This window comes from Sipha flava, unplaced genomic scaffold (assembly GCF_003268045.1).
Source record: "Sipha flava isolate LNK unplaced genomic scaffold, YSA_version1 109_pilon_pilon, whole genome shotgun sequence".
NCBI classification, from domain to species: domain Eukaryota; kingdom Metazoa; phylum Arthropoda; class Insecta; order Hemiptera; family Aphididae; genus Sipha; species Sipha flava.
In genome coordinates this window covers 1,262,789-1,278,417 of record NW_020271726.1, presented here as the reverse complement: position 1 = coordinate 1,278,417, position 15,629 = coordinate 1,262,789, and the positions used below count along the sequence as shown (strand labels likewise).

Below are 15,629 nucleotides of genomic sequence, written 5' to 3'. Positions count from 1 at the left end.
AAGACCTTGAAAAAAAATTTTAAGTTCCTTATTGCATTCTTTCATATCCTTTAGGATATTTCTCTAATACTTTACTTTGCAACCCGTTTAAATGGCCAGACATTACTGCTGCCCCATCATATGTTTGTGCCACTAATTTGTTTTCAATTTTAAATTTTTCAACTACTCGATTAACGTGTTTAAATAAAGAGGTTGCTGTTTTGTCAGCACTCATGTCATCAAATCCAAGAAAACGTTCAACAATTTTGTTTTCGTTTTTTGAAAAATATCTCAGTACTGTCGATAGTTGTGATTTATTACTAATATCAGTTGTTTCATCAAGCATAATTGCCAAGTATTGTGTATTTTGAATTTCATTAAATATCTCATGTTTAATAACATCAGCAATTGAATTTATTAAATCATTTTGTATGGAAACAGAAGTATCTCGAAAAATAGTAGATGTATATAAATGCTCTTGTAATAATGGATCAAATTCTTGGGTGGAAATCAATAACTCCATATAGTTTCCCCTATTTACTGAATATTTGTTTTCATTATGTCCCCTAAAAGATAATTCCTGTTTAGCTAAAAAACATACTGCATTTATTAATCTTTTTAATATTTCTCTATTTTTTGCTGCTTTTTCATTATGTAATTGAATATCTATTTTTCTTTGTTTATCTAATGATGTGTCAATTCTAGCAGTTGATGATGATAAAAATGTCTTAAGTTTAAAATATCCACCTATATGAATTTCTTATTCAGTATGTTTTTTAACAGCTGTATTTAAATGATTTTAATCATCATACCCTTGATTATTCCAAACAGTTTTTTTCGTAGAAAATAGTAAACAAGACCAAAAAAAAAATGTATTCGATATTTCACAACCGCATAACCAATCAGACATCTTATAAAGCTCTTTACGAAAATGCCGAGTGTTATCTGTTGTCTTTTTAATTTTTACTGTTGTTAGAATGTCAAGATCTGGACACGGTTTACCATTTTCAACTAAAAATTTTTTTTCAGCAAATGAAAGTCTTGAAAAGCATTTTTGTTTTAATTGATTTACAACTTCGCTATGGTTACACATATTGTTAATATGGAATAAGTTTACTATAAGACACGTATTGTAAATTAGTACCAAGAGTGTCTTAAACAAAAATAAATACCTAGTAACTGTCTTGAATTATCAATCAATTGCAATAAAAATGCATAAAAGATAGAACTAAATAGTAAATAATAATTAACAATAGTACTAGTACAATACTGATGCAGTGATGCACAGATATAAACAATAAGTTTTCGGCGATCAGCGTTGCAGTGCGAGTATACGACGTGCAGCCGTAATGATCCCCACCACTGCTATTAGCGGCTGGTCGTTAATTTCATTTTCAACGACTTGGTCTAGTATTAACATTGCACCGAAGTTAGCCGACAATATCACGACAAATTACGAATATGGGATATTAGATACCGCAAGTCGTTGTTCAAAACATTAACGTCTTACACGACATAATACATAATATTCCGTAATCACGCCATCGCGCGTCGTAGCTGCAGACCGTGCAGTTTATAACTGCGGCAGCACGGTCGAATATCGAGTTAAAAATAGTTTATTAGTTGATTATTATTTTTATTTATGGAGAAGAGTACCTACAAGACAATTATTTAAAGTTTTGTATATAAAATTATATTACTATGTAATATGCATTACAAATTTACAAATTACAATATTGCACTCATGTTATGATATTAATGTTATAGGGCGTTAACACACAACTTGCACACCCAGAGAAAACGCCACTGATGTTAATAATATTATCATGAAATGATTAGGTTTCTTTGAGTTGATGAATCAAGGACCTTTCAATTGATAGTATAGCGAGAGAATTTAAACGAATTTGTGAAATACTATTTCGAGAATAGGTTTTAATTCTTTTGAGACAAGAAAAACTTCTTTCATTTGATACACTAGTTGCTGGTATGGTCAAAATAAGAATAAATAATTTATAAACTTCAAGTAAAATGTCTTTCAATGTATCTTGTTCAATAATTTTAACCATGTCATAAATATGTAATAAATTTTGATATTTTATATCACTGTACAAAACCTCCAATTCAACTTTTAATTTATTTATATCATAAAATATATTAAAATAAGTTAATTTCAAATTATTTAAAGCATTTTCTGGAAATGTACAAGAATATTCTTTAAATTTAGTTACATCAGTTAACTGTAAAAAAAGTAATTTATTTGTGTCTTGAAATCTGGTATGTGATTGCATTAGAATATTATTAATTATTTCATAAAATAATATTTTAAAATTTGATTGATAGTTTGATTCATTTCTTGTAGCTTTTGGGGGTTTTGTAAGAGTAACCGCTTGATTAAATAATTTTAAAAATTCAGGCTTATTTCTTTTTTTTATTTATAAGATCACATGTTACATTTATTTTTCTTAAGCAAAATTCCATATCAAATGATTTATTCTGAAGAACGTTAAATAAATTGTCAGTATACATGAATATATTATTAAATATGAGTGATAAAAAAGCAAATTCAAAAGTTTTTAAATCTTTTAAATTACCTATAGCACCACAAATAGATTCAGACAAAGATGTTGAATCATTACTAATAAAATCAAAAACATTTATAAACCCTGACCACTCATTAACTACTGTATTTAAAATTTTTTAACATGAAGACTATCTAGTTTAAACGAATTGAGGAATTCATTTCCCTACAATATTATCTACAACATAGATTCTTAACCTTTTCTTAGCCATGGACCCCTTTAAAGCATAAAATAAAATCACGGACCCCCCTGCAAAAAAAAAAAAATTATATATATATAGGTAAATAAATATAATTTTTATTATACGGTGACGGGTCAACAGAAGTGATAGGTTTCAGTGTTAAATTGAACTGCTCGTTAGATTGTATTGCCATGTTATATTATTTTACGATTACGATAGCTTTTTATGGAATATAAAATTATCGTAATCTAAGTTTTATATTTAAAAACATTGTTGTCTTTCAAATGGTTTTCGAGTGTTTTAACAATTATAATTATTTTAAAAATACTATCAAAACAAATTTATTTTGGCTTATTTCAAAACAACTCACAGCCACCCCGTGGACCACTGAGTAGTCATCTACGGACCCCCAAGGGGTCCATGGACTCCGGATTAAGAACCTATGATCTACAACATTAGTACGCGAGGTGAAACTGTGAAAATAAGCAGCGATACCAATTATATTAGCAAAAAATATACGACATATTACAACCATGTTGCAATACCAAATTTAATCTATGAGCTAGACAGTGTGTGAATAAAGCATTAAGAGCAAGTTCTTCAACTCTAGCCTGTAAACCTATTATATGCCCAGACATTACACATGCCCCATCATTACATTGGCCAACTAATTTACTTTCCATATCAAACTCATGTAAAACAGAACAAAACAAATTAAATAAGCCTTGTGCCGTACGGTCTTCACTAACATTATGAAAACCCAAGAAACGTTCAACTAATTCAGATTTATCTGTAACATATCTAATAATAATTGAACACTGTGTTTTTTCACTAATATCTGTTGTATCATCAATTTGAATAGAATAAAATTTACATTGCCTAATTTCATTTTTTATTTGATTTATTAAGGAATCAGAAATACATGATAATAAATCATTTTCTACAGACTTTTCAGGACATACCTGAAAATGTGTTTTTTATACTTTTATAACGATTTTGAATTTCTTAAAAATACCTAACAATATGCATATCAAACAACTCCCTAAAATTCCCTTTATTTAATAAATCACTTCTCACATCATGACCACAAAGTGCTAACTTTTGTTTTCCCAAAAATAAAACCAAATCAATTAAGTGTTCCATAAATAAACGATTCAATTTCACATTCTCATTATAATATTTTTTAAATAAATTACCATGTTCATTAACAATATCTACTATAGTAAAATTATTTTTTTCTAAATTTTTTAATCCTAAATGATTATGAATATGTTCTTTAGATAATTGATGTATTAGCAGTGACGTGGTGAAGATAATTTTTTGAGGCCTGTGCCTTAACATAAATGGGTGGGTGTTGGGGTATACTGACGTGAAGCCATGATAATAATATGAGATGGACTTGTTATAATAGAGATTATAACAAACCGTTGGGAACATAGGAGATTTGTAAATTGTACAGTTTGTACTTACAAAAGTACATTCGAAAATAGAATTACTTCGGGTATTATTAATTATTAAATACGATAACGACGTTATCTGTTGAGACGGTGTGCCGGGTATGTGATTGCTGATACATATAAAATATTATTATGGTTTCCCAGTGCCTTGTCCGTCCCTCGACATACGATCTATTAAAGGTAAATTGAGATCGGGGTACAATTCTTTAAATTTTAAAACTCGACTTGGTGCTTTAAGAAATATTTTCTTAACCGTTGCTATTAATTGGTCAACGTCAGGGTAACTAAATCTTATTGTTTCTGCCACCCGATGAAAACCATGTGCTAAACAAGTGATATGTATTAGTTTAGGGAAAAATGCATTCAGAACATTACCTGCTTTACACATATACGGAGCGGCATCGGACAAAAATAAAAATACATTTTCATATTTTACTCCTTCGGGCCATAATAAATTCATTGAATCGTTAAACAACTTAGCAATGGTTTTATGATTGCATTTATCTAACTGCTCACAATTTAAAAGAAACGAATCACAAGGCTCAGAACTAAGTTTACCAACAATAACATTACCCACATATCTACCATCCGCATCAGTCGACTCATCAATAGAAACCCAAATGGGTCCATCCTGTATATTTTGTCTAATTGATGTTAAAGTCTCCTCATAAATTACATTCACATATTTTTTCCTTATTGTACTTTCTTCTGGAATTGTTTTGCCAGTATATTGTTCTAAAAAATCCTTCAATGCTGGATTTTTTAGTTTAAAAATTGGAATGTCAGCACGAATAAATGCTCGGCATAAATCAGTATAAAATGTTGACGAATTATCATCAGAAGATGTAGAAGGCGAAGATGTTAAAAATTGTTGCTTAAATTTATTTTGACGCTCTTTATTTTGTTTGTGTTTAGTGGTAGAAATATGTTGACTTACTTGAAAGCGCTGGCCTATTGATACCGATTTTTCACAACATTTACAGTATAAAACTTTACCATCGCTTTGAAATGTTTCATTCGGAAATTCTTTTAAATATGCGGCTACTTTATTATTGATTGAACTTGCAGCTTTAGGCATTCTAAAAAATTTTGCAAAAAAAAAAAAACAACAAAATTTCGATGTAGGTACAAAAAAAAACAGCTACGATACAAATAATTACATTAGATCAGTAACTAAACATACACCGAAAACTGAAGAGTGAAACCGTAACATTGAATAAACACGTTATCTACCCACTTGTCCACGGTGTATAAAGTACGTAAGTCCATTTATATAATGTAGATAAATTATCTAAGATAATGTTTATCGTATTATACCACTTCCTTATTTTATACTTACATCGTCCGGTATTTCCAAGATCGACAAAAAATGAATTAGTTCTAATGTATATAGTGGCATGCGGCGTACCGAAAATAGGTACGTAAATGTCATTTAGATAACGTATAATATTTGGTCGTCGGAAGGAAAAAAATCAAAAATTACTAAAATATGTACAAAATATGTATTTATTTACCAAATATGTAAAAATATGTATTTATACCAAAATATGTAAAAATATGTAAAATAAATTTGGGTTTATTTTAATTAGAATGATCTAAATCGTACACATTTTTTATCAGATTAAAAATATCTCATTTCAATAAAAATATGTATTTACAATAAAATCCGTTCCCTAGTTATTACTTATTATGCCTATTAATTTCATTTCTCATTTTAATAAATATTGTTCATTCCCTACTATATCTCCGTATACCTAATGAACATGTTTATGTGACTTAGTAATCAGTTTCTTAATATTTTTTCCCTAATATTTTGTTTTAATAATTTAAATTTAAATATGCCGAATAATTGTTTAATTTGTGGACGTATTCGTGATCGCCGTATAAATTCAACCAATTGGGAAAGACAAACTAATGCATGTGCATTAAAGAATACCAATAACAAAAGAAAAAAAAAATTAAATGAAGTACAGTTGTACTTTTCAGTTGTATTTTTTCATTTAACTACAGTCAAATTCAATTCAGGATTTTGTAGTAATCTGATAAAATGTTAGACATTAGTATTATCATTATTATTATTATTATTATTATTATTATTATCTGTATCGCAACGAACGGCACGCGTCACGGCGATTACCTGAAAAGCAGTTGTACCGTCGCCGTAGTCATCGTACCGTACCGTCGCCAGTGTTTACTGTGATGTATATCTTTTTATAAAATAAATCATTTATATGTATATGCTTAGCCGTTATAACACCGTGTTTTTTTATTTTTTCGTGATACCTACGTGGTCGACCGACTAGAATTTATACATTTCTACAATTTTTTTAATAAAAAGATAAAAATCCAAACCAATAACGGTAAGTACTAATAGTACTATAATACCATTGATTAAATATTACGTATAATATTAAGTATATTTAATCAATGAAAATACATTTACCTGATATAGTATAGATGCAATTTAGAGCATGTTTCAAAAATAATGTATGGAGGTATTCAACATTTTTAAAGTCTCGAGTACAATAATTAGTTAAATATAATTTTTTTTTCTAGTAACTAGTAATTTAAATTCATTTGATCAAAATATGGCAGATGAGAAAAATGAATTGAAAATAGATTTGGAAAATGATTTAGTTACATCTATTAATCCAGAAGGTAACATTAAATGTATTTACATTTTTAGCACGATTAAAAAATAATAATGTGATTTTTCTAGTAACTGGTAATTCAATTTCATTTAATCAGAATGTGGCAGATGAGAAAAATGAATTGAACATAGACTTAGAAAATGATTTAGTGACATATATTAATCCTGAAGTTACATACATTTTTTATATAAATAACTGGTGGTTTATTCTGATAGATATTTAATATCTTAAAATAAATATATAATATAAATTATATGTATACAGGAGCTGATACAGGAGTTAGGTGGAATACACGAGATGAATTGATAGGTTAAGTATTTTAGGATACATTTTGGGATTATTTTATATTATAAAAAAAAAACGATTCTGAACGATCTTTGTATTATTTTACAAAATTTACAGCTTCAGACACTCATTAAAATTTTTTTATTGGACCGATCGCGATATTTTTTATACTTATTGTAAGCAAAACTTATGGACAACCTTGTATTAAATTTTTGTATGTTTGAATTAAAAAAAATTTATACATTTTCAACTACAAAATAATTTGCAAATATTTGTGATTTCCACAAATATTTCCAATTTTTGAACTTCAAATGCTTATAAAAAAAATGTGTGTCTATGTATTTCAATAATTTTTGAATCACTCTTAGATCAACTAATGTAAAACCTTCTATTACACTTTCTAATGTTTTGGTTAAGTTAAAAAATTTTATCAACTTTTATAAAAAAAAGTCTAAGAAAAGTCGAATATTTCAAATGCCTATAAATAGGTTAAACGAAATATTTTGAAAATTAAATTATACATAGAAAACGCCAATTTAAACATTTGGTGAAAGTTTCGAGTTTCCACGACTTATGCCGTGTCCTACGTGAGTCCGGCGAGTGCGTCCGATGCGAACGAATTCGCATCAGATGTTTTTCGAACGCCGCACTTGTGGCAAATGTGAGTCCGAGTAGTCCGACATCGCAGTGTACGGTGATACATACTTGAGTAAAATACGCGTGGATAGTTTTAAAAAGTACATTTAATATTTGCATTGATAATTACTATGAATTTAAGTCTACAAAAAAAAATGTTACTTAGTGAAAGTACTGTACTTAAATATTTATTGTACAAAAAGTATAAAAAAAATAAAAGATCAATGGCAAACACATTTATTTACAATGATCGACTTACGTTTGGTGAATTTTACCATTTGTACCCTCAATTACGAAGTGACAATGCTTTGTTTCGAGCATATACAAGAATGACATCAGAAACGTTTGATTATATTTTAGAAATAATTACACCTGAATTTGATCTTCGAACAACAAATTTTCAAGAACCTATTTCAATAGAAGAACGCACTTCGCTTTTGTACTTCAGATATTAAAAGTTCACAACTTTCCATATTAAAAAATAAGTTAGTAATAATAGGCAAATAAAGGCAAACGCACTAAACGCAGCTTTGTGCGGCGACAAAAACAAAATGATTTGTTTTTCAAATTGTCCGGTGCGTGCGAACGAATTCGATCGCACGCAAGTGCGGCGATTGCGGCGGCACATTGGAAACGCAGACATGTTATCACAGGTTTGTTTATTTTGGTCACCGCATCGCACGCACCGCAATGCGTTCGCCGCACTCGCCGGATTCACATAGGACACGGCGTTATACTTTTTGAATAAGAACAAATATCAAAAACCGTTGAAGACTAAATTGTTATTTTACGCAATTATGTAAATATATAATATATAATTTTTTTATATTCATGAAAATTATTCAAAATATTAATCTAATAAAAAATAAATATTTATGTAGTAAAATATACTATTGTTAAAAATTAATTAAGTTTGAACATAAATACCATCGTTTTTAATTATTCTATAGGTGATGTCAACTTTGATTATGATTACAACACCTTTCAAAATGATTCAGCAATATCTGAAGACCATATAAATTATTCTTATGCTTTCAAAAATGATCCAGCTAGAATTCCAAACTCTGTTCCAGTTACATTGCAGTCATATTTTGTTGAATATGTCAACCTTCTTCTCATAACTTATCAAGTAAGGAGTTTCCAAAAACATATGATTCAAATGGTAAATTTCGTTCATTTCATGAATCATACTACTTTAAGCAAGTTGAAAATAAAATCTTCTGCATTTCCTGCAAATTATTTGGATTACACAAAGCCAAAAAACAAAATTTAGTTTCTTCAGTTTGTGTGATAGGAAAAATATTTTAAGAGTTATTAAAAATCATGAAAAATTTTCCGAACATTTAGAATCAGAAATAAATAGGAATCTGTTTACCAAAAGATTGAAGTTAGATCTTAAAGTAGAAATTATACACTCGGCTAATCGAACAGTTGAAGAAAATCGAGAAATCGTTAGAACAATTATCGATGCTCTAGTTTTTATTTCCCGTCAAAATATAGCTCTAAGAAGTCATAATGAAAAACATTCATCATTAAATAAAGGCAATTTTTTGGAACTAATATATCTTTTAAGAGATTATCATCCAACTTTAAAAAATCATTTAAATAAAATTAAGTTGAAGGATCGTAATCGTCTTTACATTTTTATCTAATAATAGTCAAAATGCATTATTAGATATATTGAAGGAACAAGTTCGTGCAAAAATATTGGATGAAATAAAACTTTCACAAATGTTCTCTGTGATTATTGATACAACAACAGATATTTCAAACTTGAAACAATTCACATTAATTGCACGTTATGTATACAAAGGGTATATTCAAGAACGACTTGTTGCGCTTGTCACTACATCTGATGGAACAGGTAAAGGTTTATTTCAAGAGTTTTGTAATATAACAGATAACTATAACTTAAATTGGCAAAGTTATTTGTATGCTCAATTCTATAATAGAGCAGCGTCCATGCAGGGATAATATTCGGGACTCAAGACATTGATTCAGCAACAAAACCATAAAACTATTTATATTTGGTGTTTTGCACACCTTTTAAATTTAGTTTTAGTTGATACTGCTGATTCAAGTTTTCATACTAGACAGTTCCTTAGAGTACTTCAGGGTCTAATGGTTTTTATGAGAGCTAGAAAAAGAATAGCGGAGTTTGTTGACTGTCAAAAAAATTGCAACCAACTGAACGAATTCTAAAACTAAAGTCATTTTCAAATACTAGATGGACGGACCTCACATGGCCGTGTGATAAATTTAGTTTATTCCAAGTTTAAAGCATTAACAACGTGTTTATGTAACCTCTCAAAGTCTGATGATCGGATCACTGCTTCGGGAGCAAACATTTATTTAAAAATTATTAAAACATTTAATTTTGTTTTAGCAATGATACTACTAAAAAAAATTTTTGCAATCACCACTTTCAAATTACTTACAATCTAAGTCGCTCGATTTTATTAAAGCTCTTCGTTTGACTGATGTGTCAGAAAACAGCTTATCAGTTTATGATGTAATTCAGAATTTGATAAAACAATGAATGAGGCAAAATATTTTGCTAAAGAAAATCAACTTACTGAAGTATACTTTAAAGATTTTAGACAACGTGTCAAAAAAAAATTACCTGGTGAAAAAATTGCTGATGAGATGATAAGTTCACCTTTCATTGAGTATAGATGTGAAACATATTGCAAAGTCTTAGATAAAGTCAATATATCAATACAGAGTAGATTTTCTGGAGCTAGAGATATCTTAAAAGATTTAACTCTTTTATCTCCAGAGCGGTTGAAATATTATAGCAAAAATAACAAACCACTACCAAAAGATAGTTTTTCTAAATTGTCTTCTTGGATACCTTGTATTAATTTAGATCAAATAAAAAATGAGTATACAATATTTTCAAAAAGTTATAAAGAACTTATATCTGGTTACGATATAACATTAATCATACATCAAGAATCTCATAGTGAACCAAATTCTGAAAGTGAATCTCTTACAAGCGATGACGAAATTGAACAAAACAAATCAGTAAAAAAAGAAATAGGAATTGATAAAATCTTATATATTTTATCAACTTATGATTTACAGGCAGCATTTCCAAATCTTCACATAGCATTTAAGGCATTAGGAACATTACCAGTTTCATCATCATCAACTGAAAGGTCTTTTTCTAAGGTAAAATTAAAAAAAAATAATCTTATTAAACTAATTGTTTATATTATATACTTAAAATATAATAACTTTTTAGGTGAAGATAATTAAGTCAAGGTTGCGTTCAACTATATACCAAGATCGACTTGAAAGTTTAATGTTTTTTGGTTGTGAAAGAGATGTATCCATTAATTATGAAGATGCAATTAATGCTTTTGGACATTCATCTGAAGTACCAATAAAAGCATTAATTTTCAAATGATGCATAATTATACAATATAATATAATAATATTAAAATATATTAATTAACATAAATCTATTACAACGTTTGTCGTGTTTATGTATTTATATATTACTCGTAATTCGTAATGATTTAAATACTTGGAAACATCTTTTTAAAATTATTCCTAAAAATGTTTTATTAAGTTTTTTATATGAGGTAATATATTGGTTGTAACGGTGGTGGTGCTACTAAAAATAAAAATGCATTAAGCCTCACACACAAAAAATGTTCTATGCGCCACTGTATATTAGTATACTCCTAAATACATTTTTTAAATCATAATAACCAATAGTAATCCAAACAGACTGAATTTTACCCAGTGGCGGCTCGTGGTATGAAGCACAGGAGCACGTGAACAACCCAAACAAATTATATAAAAAATTATTAGATTTCTATAGTAACATGTAATTGATTATTATTCAAATGGTCTGTAATTTATATAAAATATATATTAATAAAAAAAGTTTTTGTAACTTTTATGTTAAGAAATGTGTCTATAAACGAATATCAATACAAATGATTTGTGCTCCGGGCGGCCGTGTAAAATTAGCTACATAACGTCGGTTAGTAATACATGGCAATTCGGAGCACATTTAATCTATGCACCGAACCTATTTTATCGTGTCGCGTTATCGCGATATCACGTCATTCGTCGAAACGATAATGCATCATTGTACATTATCCATCAACTGCCGCCAGTGTGCCATCAAATATAAATAAATAATATAATATAATATATTAACTATAAATAAATACTATAGTCTATAATTATTGTATAATATCAACAATTATATTATAATACAAAAACAGATTGTTATGATGTGAATATGTGATCAGCTATTATTATTATTCGCCATTAGTTTCGTCAAACAACGTGTCGTGTGAGGTTTGCGTTTATTAGATTCTTTGTACGAACATTAATATTATTATTAATTTAATACTTTTATTATTATTTTTGGTGAGTGCTGAAGTTTTAATTTTTTTGTTTGTAATCTATCAAACATTATGGTTACTGTTGAATATTTATTAAATATCAGCTTTTCAACTTTATCCCCGGAAATAAAAAATGAAGGCAGGCCAACACCTAATTTCAGTATCTCTCAAACTACAAAGTCTAAGTCTAGAGAATTTAAACGAAGTTTTAATTATGACATTTACAAAAAGCATGAATGGTTATGCAGTTGTTCCAAAGTAAATCACCCTTTTTGTTTTCCTTGTATATTATTTTCTCGAAAATCTGGGGATAATAATTGGGTACAAAATGGTATAAATGATTTGATTCATTTAAGTTTGAAAATCATAATGCATGAAAAATCAATTTCTCACATTAATTCGCATTTAAGTTTAAATCTTCTAGGAAAACAAGATAGTAGGCAACAGCTCTCAAGTGCATACAGATTATCTATAAAAAAATATAATGAAACCGTAGCCCATAACCGTTACATTTTATCAAAAATAGTTGACCGCATTAAATGTTGTGGGGCTTTCAAGTTAGCTTTTCGTGGACACAACGAGAAATCTGATTATGTAAATCCTGGTATATTTCATGGATTGATTAATTTTAGTGTAGAATTAGACAATAAATTAAAAATACATATTGAAAAGTCAACAGTCTTTAAAGGTCTTTCTAAAGTTATTCAAAATGATATGTTAGATCAGTGGTTCTCAATCTTTTTAGGACCGCGACCCAAATTTTCTTCCAAAAATCTATCATGACCATAGTTTTACATTTACAGAATCAATAAAAATAATTTCAAAAAACAAATTTTTTCTATTTTATTACTTATTTACTACTTTATAATAATAATAATAATATAATATAATATATATAATATAATACTTAATTAATAATTAGGCATATGTGATGAATGTGCTTGTTTCTTACAATCTGTATAATTAAAAAAACTTTTAGAGACCCCCAAAAATTGACTCGTGACCCACAGTTTGAGAAACGCTGTGTTAGATTGTATATTATTTGTCACACGTCAGAATACAAAAAATTAAATACAACAATCTGATTTTTTTTCTATAATTGCCGATGAGACTACAGACATATCATCTCAATTTCAAATGTCTATAGAATTTAGATATATTTTATCTGACGGTACACCGTTTGAAAGATTTTGGGGATTTTTCATTCCCTCGGGACATGATGCCAAGTCATTATCTGATTGTATAAAAGATAATTTAAAAGAAGTATCAGAAAATACTGATAAATTGATTTCACAAAGTTACGATGGAACCGACGTTATGAGTGGTCAATTCTCCGGTGTGCAAAAACTTATACGAGATGAATATAAATATGCTCACTTTATTCATTGTTGTGCACATCAATTGAATTTGATTCTAAGTAAAGCCACTACACAAAACCGTGATAGAATTTTTTTTTCTAATTTGACAGACATCACAAACTTTTTTTCAAATTTCCCTCAAAGAGTGGCTATTTTAGATAAAATCGTTAACCATAGAATTCCATGATCTCCAAATACTAGATGGAATTTTAAAAGTCGTATAATTAACACCGTTTATGAAAATCGTGAATCTATTATAGAATGTTTCGAAGAGATTGAAAATACTTTCAACCAAAACTTTGCGATTTTCCGAATTTTCCTTCATATGAAAAACAATTTCCACAACAATATTTCAACAAAACAATTGAATCTTATCCTGTATTTGATAATAATAAACTTGAAACTGAATTAAAATTAATATATAAGCGAACCGATTTTCGTGACGTATCGGGGGCAGTAAATTTATTAAAATTTATTATTGACAACAATTTACAATCAGTATTTTCAGAATCGTGCAAACTTATATTAATAATTGCAACAATTTCGATGACATCGGCAGAAGTAGAAAGGTCATTCTCAACTCTTAAAAGAATCAAAACATTTCTTAGAAATACAATAGTAGAAGAAAGACTAAATGCTTTAGCTATGTTGTCTATTGAAAAAAGCATGATTAATGAAATGTCTAATTTTAACGAAGAAGTTATGTTAATACAAAAAAAAGATAGACGTATAAATTTAGTTTTTAAAAATGCAACTGATTAATTTTATATAATAATAATTCATAGTGATTGTATTGCTCTAATAATAAATTATAATTACTAAGATATTGTGTATATATTCATACATAATAAATTAATAATAATTAGTTAGTTATTTTTTATAATTTATTTATATTTTAATGGGGTAAAATGCTCAAAAAAATTTAATTTAGATAAAATAAGTAGGTATATTATTTTGGTATTTACCTAAAGCAAAATTAATTTTTTTACCATCTAACATAGATATCTTATACATTTTTTGTGCACCACCTTATGTGAACCTCACGAGCCGCCACTGATTTTACCCAATAAAAAACACGGTCAACAACACAATTTCTGTAAATAATGACTTCCACATAACCAAGAGTGTTGTTGATATAAATCTGGACTGAATGATTTACAGAATACCTTACTTGATTTTTTTTGTCAGGAGTCAAAACTGACAAAATCGGAATAGGCTTACTTACTTTCAGTAAATCATTTTTACTATCTGACTTCCAACGTCGAAATGGCGTTTCCAACATCATGACAACTTCGTCAGTAACTGGATTCACGATGTTAAAACTCATTAAAACTCGAATAAAAAGCACGACACGCGTAGACAAATTTAAACGAAACAACATGAACGATGATTCGAATAAGACAGCAACAGAAATTTAAGCTAATATTGAAATCGGTTTCATTAGGCGCTGTGTCAATAAAACGGGTAAATGTAGTTTGTCATTATCTTATATCTATATTTTGTTGTTGATCGTGCCGTAGTAACGGCTGCGGGCTGACCATAGTATACCATATCTATTTTTAGCACTCAGAGGCGATGAAAAACGAGCCTCACGATGATCATTGCGCATACGTAATTCTGCTTATTTAAACAGTCGCGTGCATTCACGTACATGCGCTTGTGTGTGTAATTAATATACACAAGTAATAATTCAGAGGTGAAGTTAAACGGTGTCTCTCTGACGTCATCGGAATAGCCCGCCATACACTAGCGGATTTTCGGAAGGATTTGGTCCTCGAAGGATCAAGTTCTCTGGTAAATCCGCTCATATGTGGTTATCGTGGATGGAATCCTTTAGGTACAAAATATCCGACGGAATAAGTCCTACGGATTAAATCTTTTGTCGGCCACTAATTGATAAGGACCGGATCCTACAAAAAGTATTGTAGTATTGATAATAATGAATTTCACGTTATCACTTATTTTTCTAATCAGCTAGTATCAAATATTCAGCAGTTGTTTGTTTGAAATTGTGATTTGTGTTACTATTAAACTTGTTCATGCAACTTAGTATTTAGTATTTACTACAGGCTTATCACTACTGCAGTACTGCTGCTCGTTTAAGTAAAAGTGTAGTTATAACATAAGATACATAAT

At 28.7% G+C, this 15,629-nt stretch overlaps 1 protein-coding gene across 1 annotated transcript; it reads left to right on the top strand.

Annotated features, from left to right (window-relative positions):
* The first annotated feature begins 6,366 nt into the window (after window positions 1-6,366).
* Window positions 6,367-11,180, top strand: LOC112686964. Its single transcript, XM_025559464.1, has 6 exons — window positions 6,367-6,556; window positions 6,753-6,854; window positions 6,916-6,921; window positions 8,719-8,897; window positions 10,856-10,942; window positions 11,016-11,180. The coding sequence occupies exons 2-6, from the start codon at window positions 6,785-6,787 to the stop codon at window positions 11,178-11,180; spliced, it is 507 nt and encodes a 168-aa protein (XP_025415249.1). The 5' UTR covers window positions 6,367-6,556; window positions 6,753-6,784.
* Window positions 11,181-15,629: the final 4,449 nt, after the last annotated feature.

What these genes read in the sequence shown, in the direction of transcription:
- LOC112686964 (XM_025559464.1), top strand. Translation starts at nt 6,785, where the DNA reads ATGGCAGATGAGAAAAATGAATTGAAAATAGATTTGGAAAATGATTTA. An exon ending in TTCTTCTCATAACTTATCAA is followed by an intron (nt 8,898 to 10,855) that starts GTAAGGAGTTTC and finishes TATGATTTACAG; the next exon opens with GCAGCATTTCCAAATCTTCA. An exon ending in CTGAAAGGTCTTTTTCTAAG is followed by an intron (nt 10,943 to 11,015) that starts GTAAAATTAAAA and finishes ATAACTTTTTAG; the next exon opens with GTGAAGATAATTAAGTCAAG.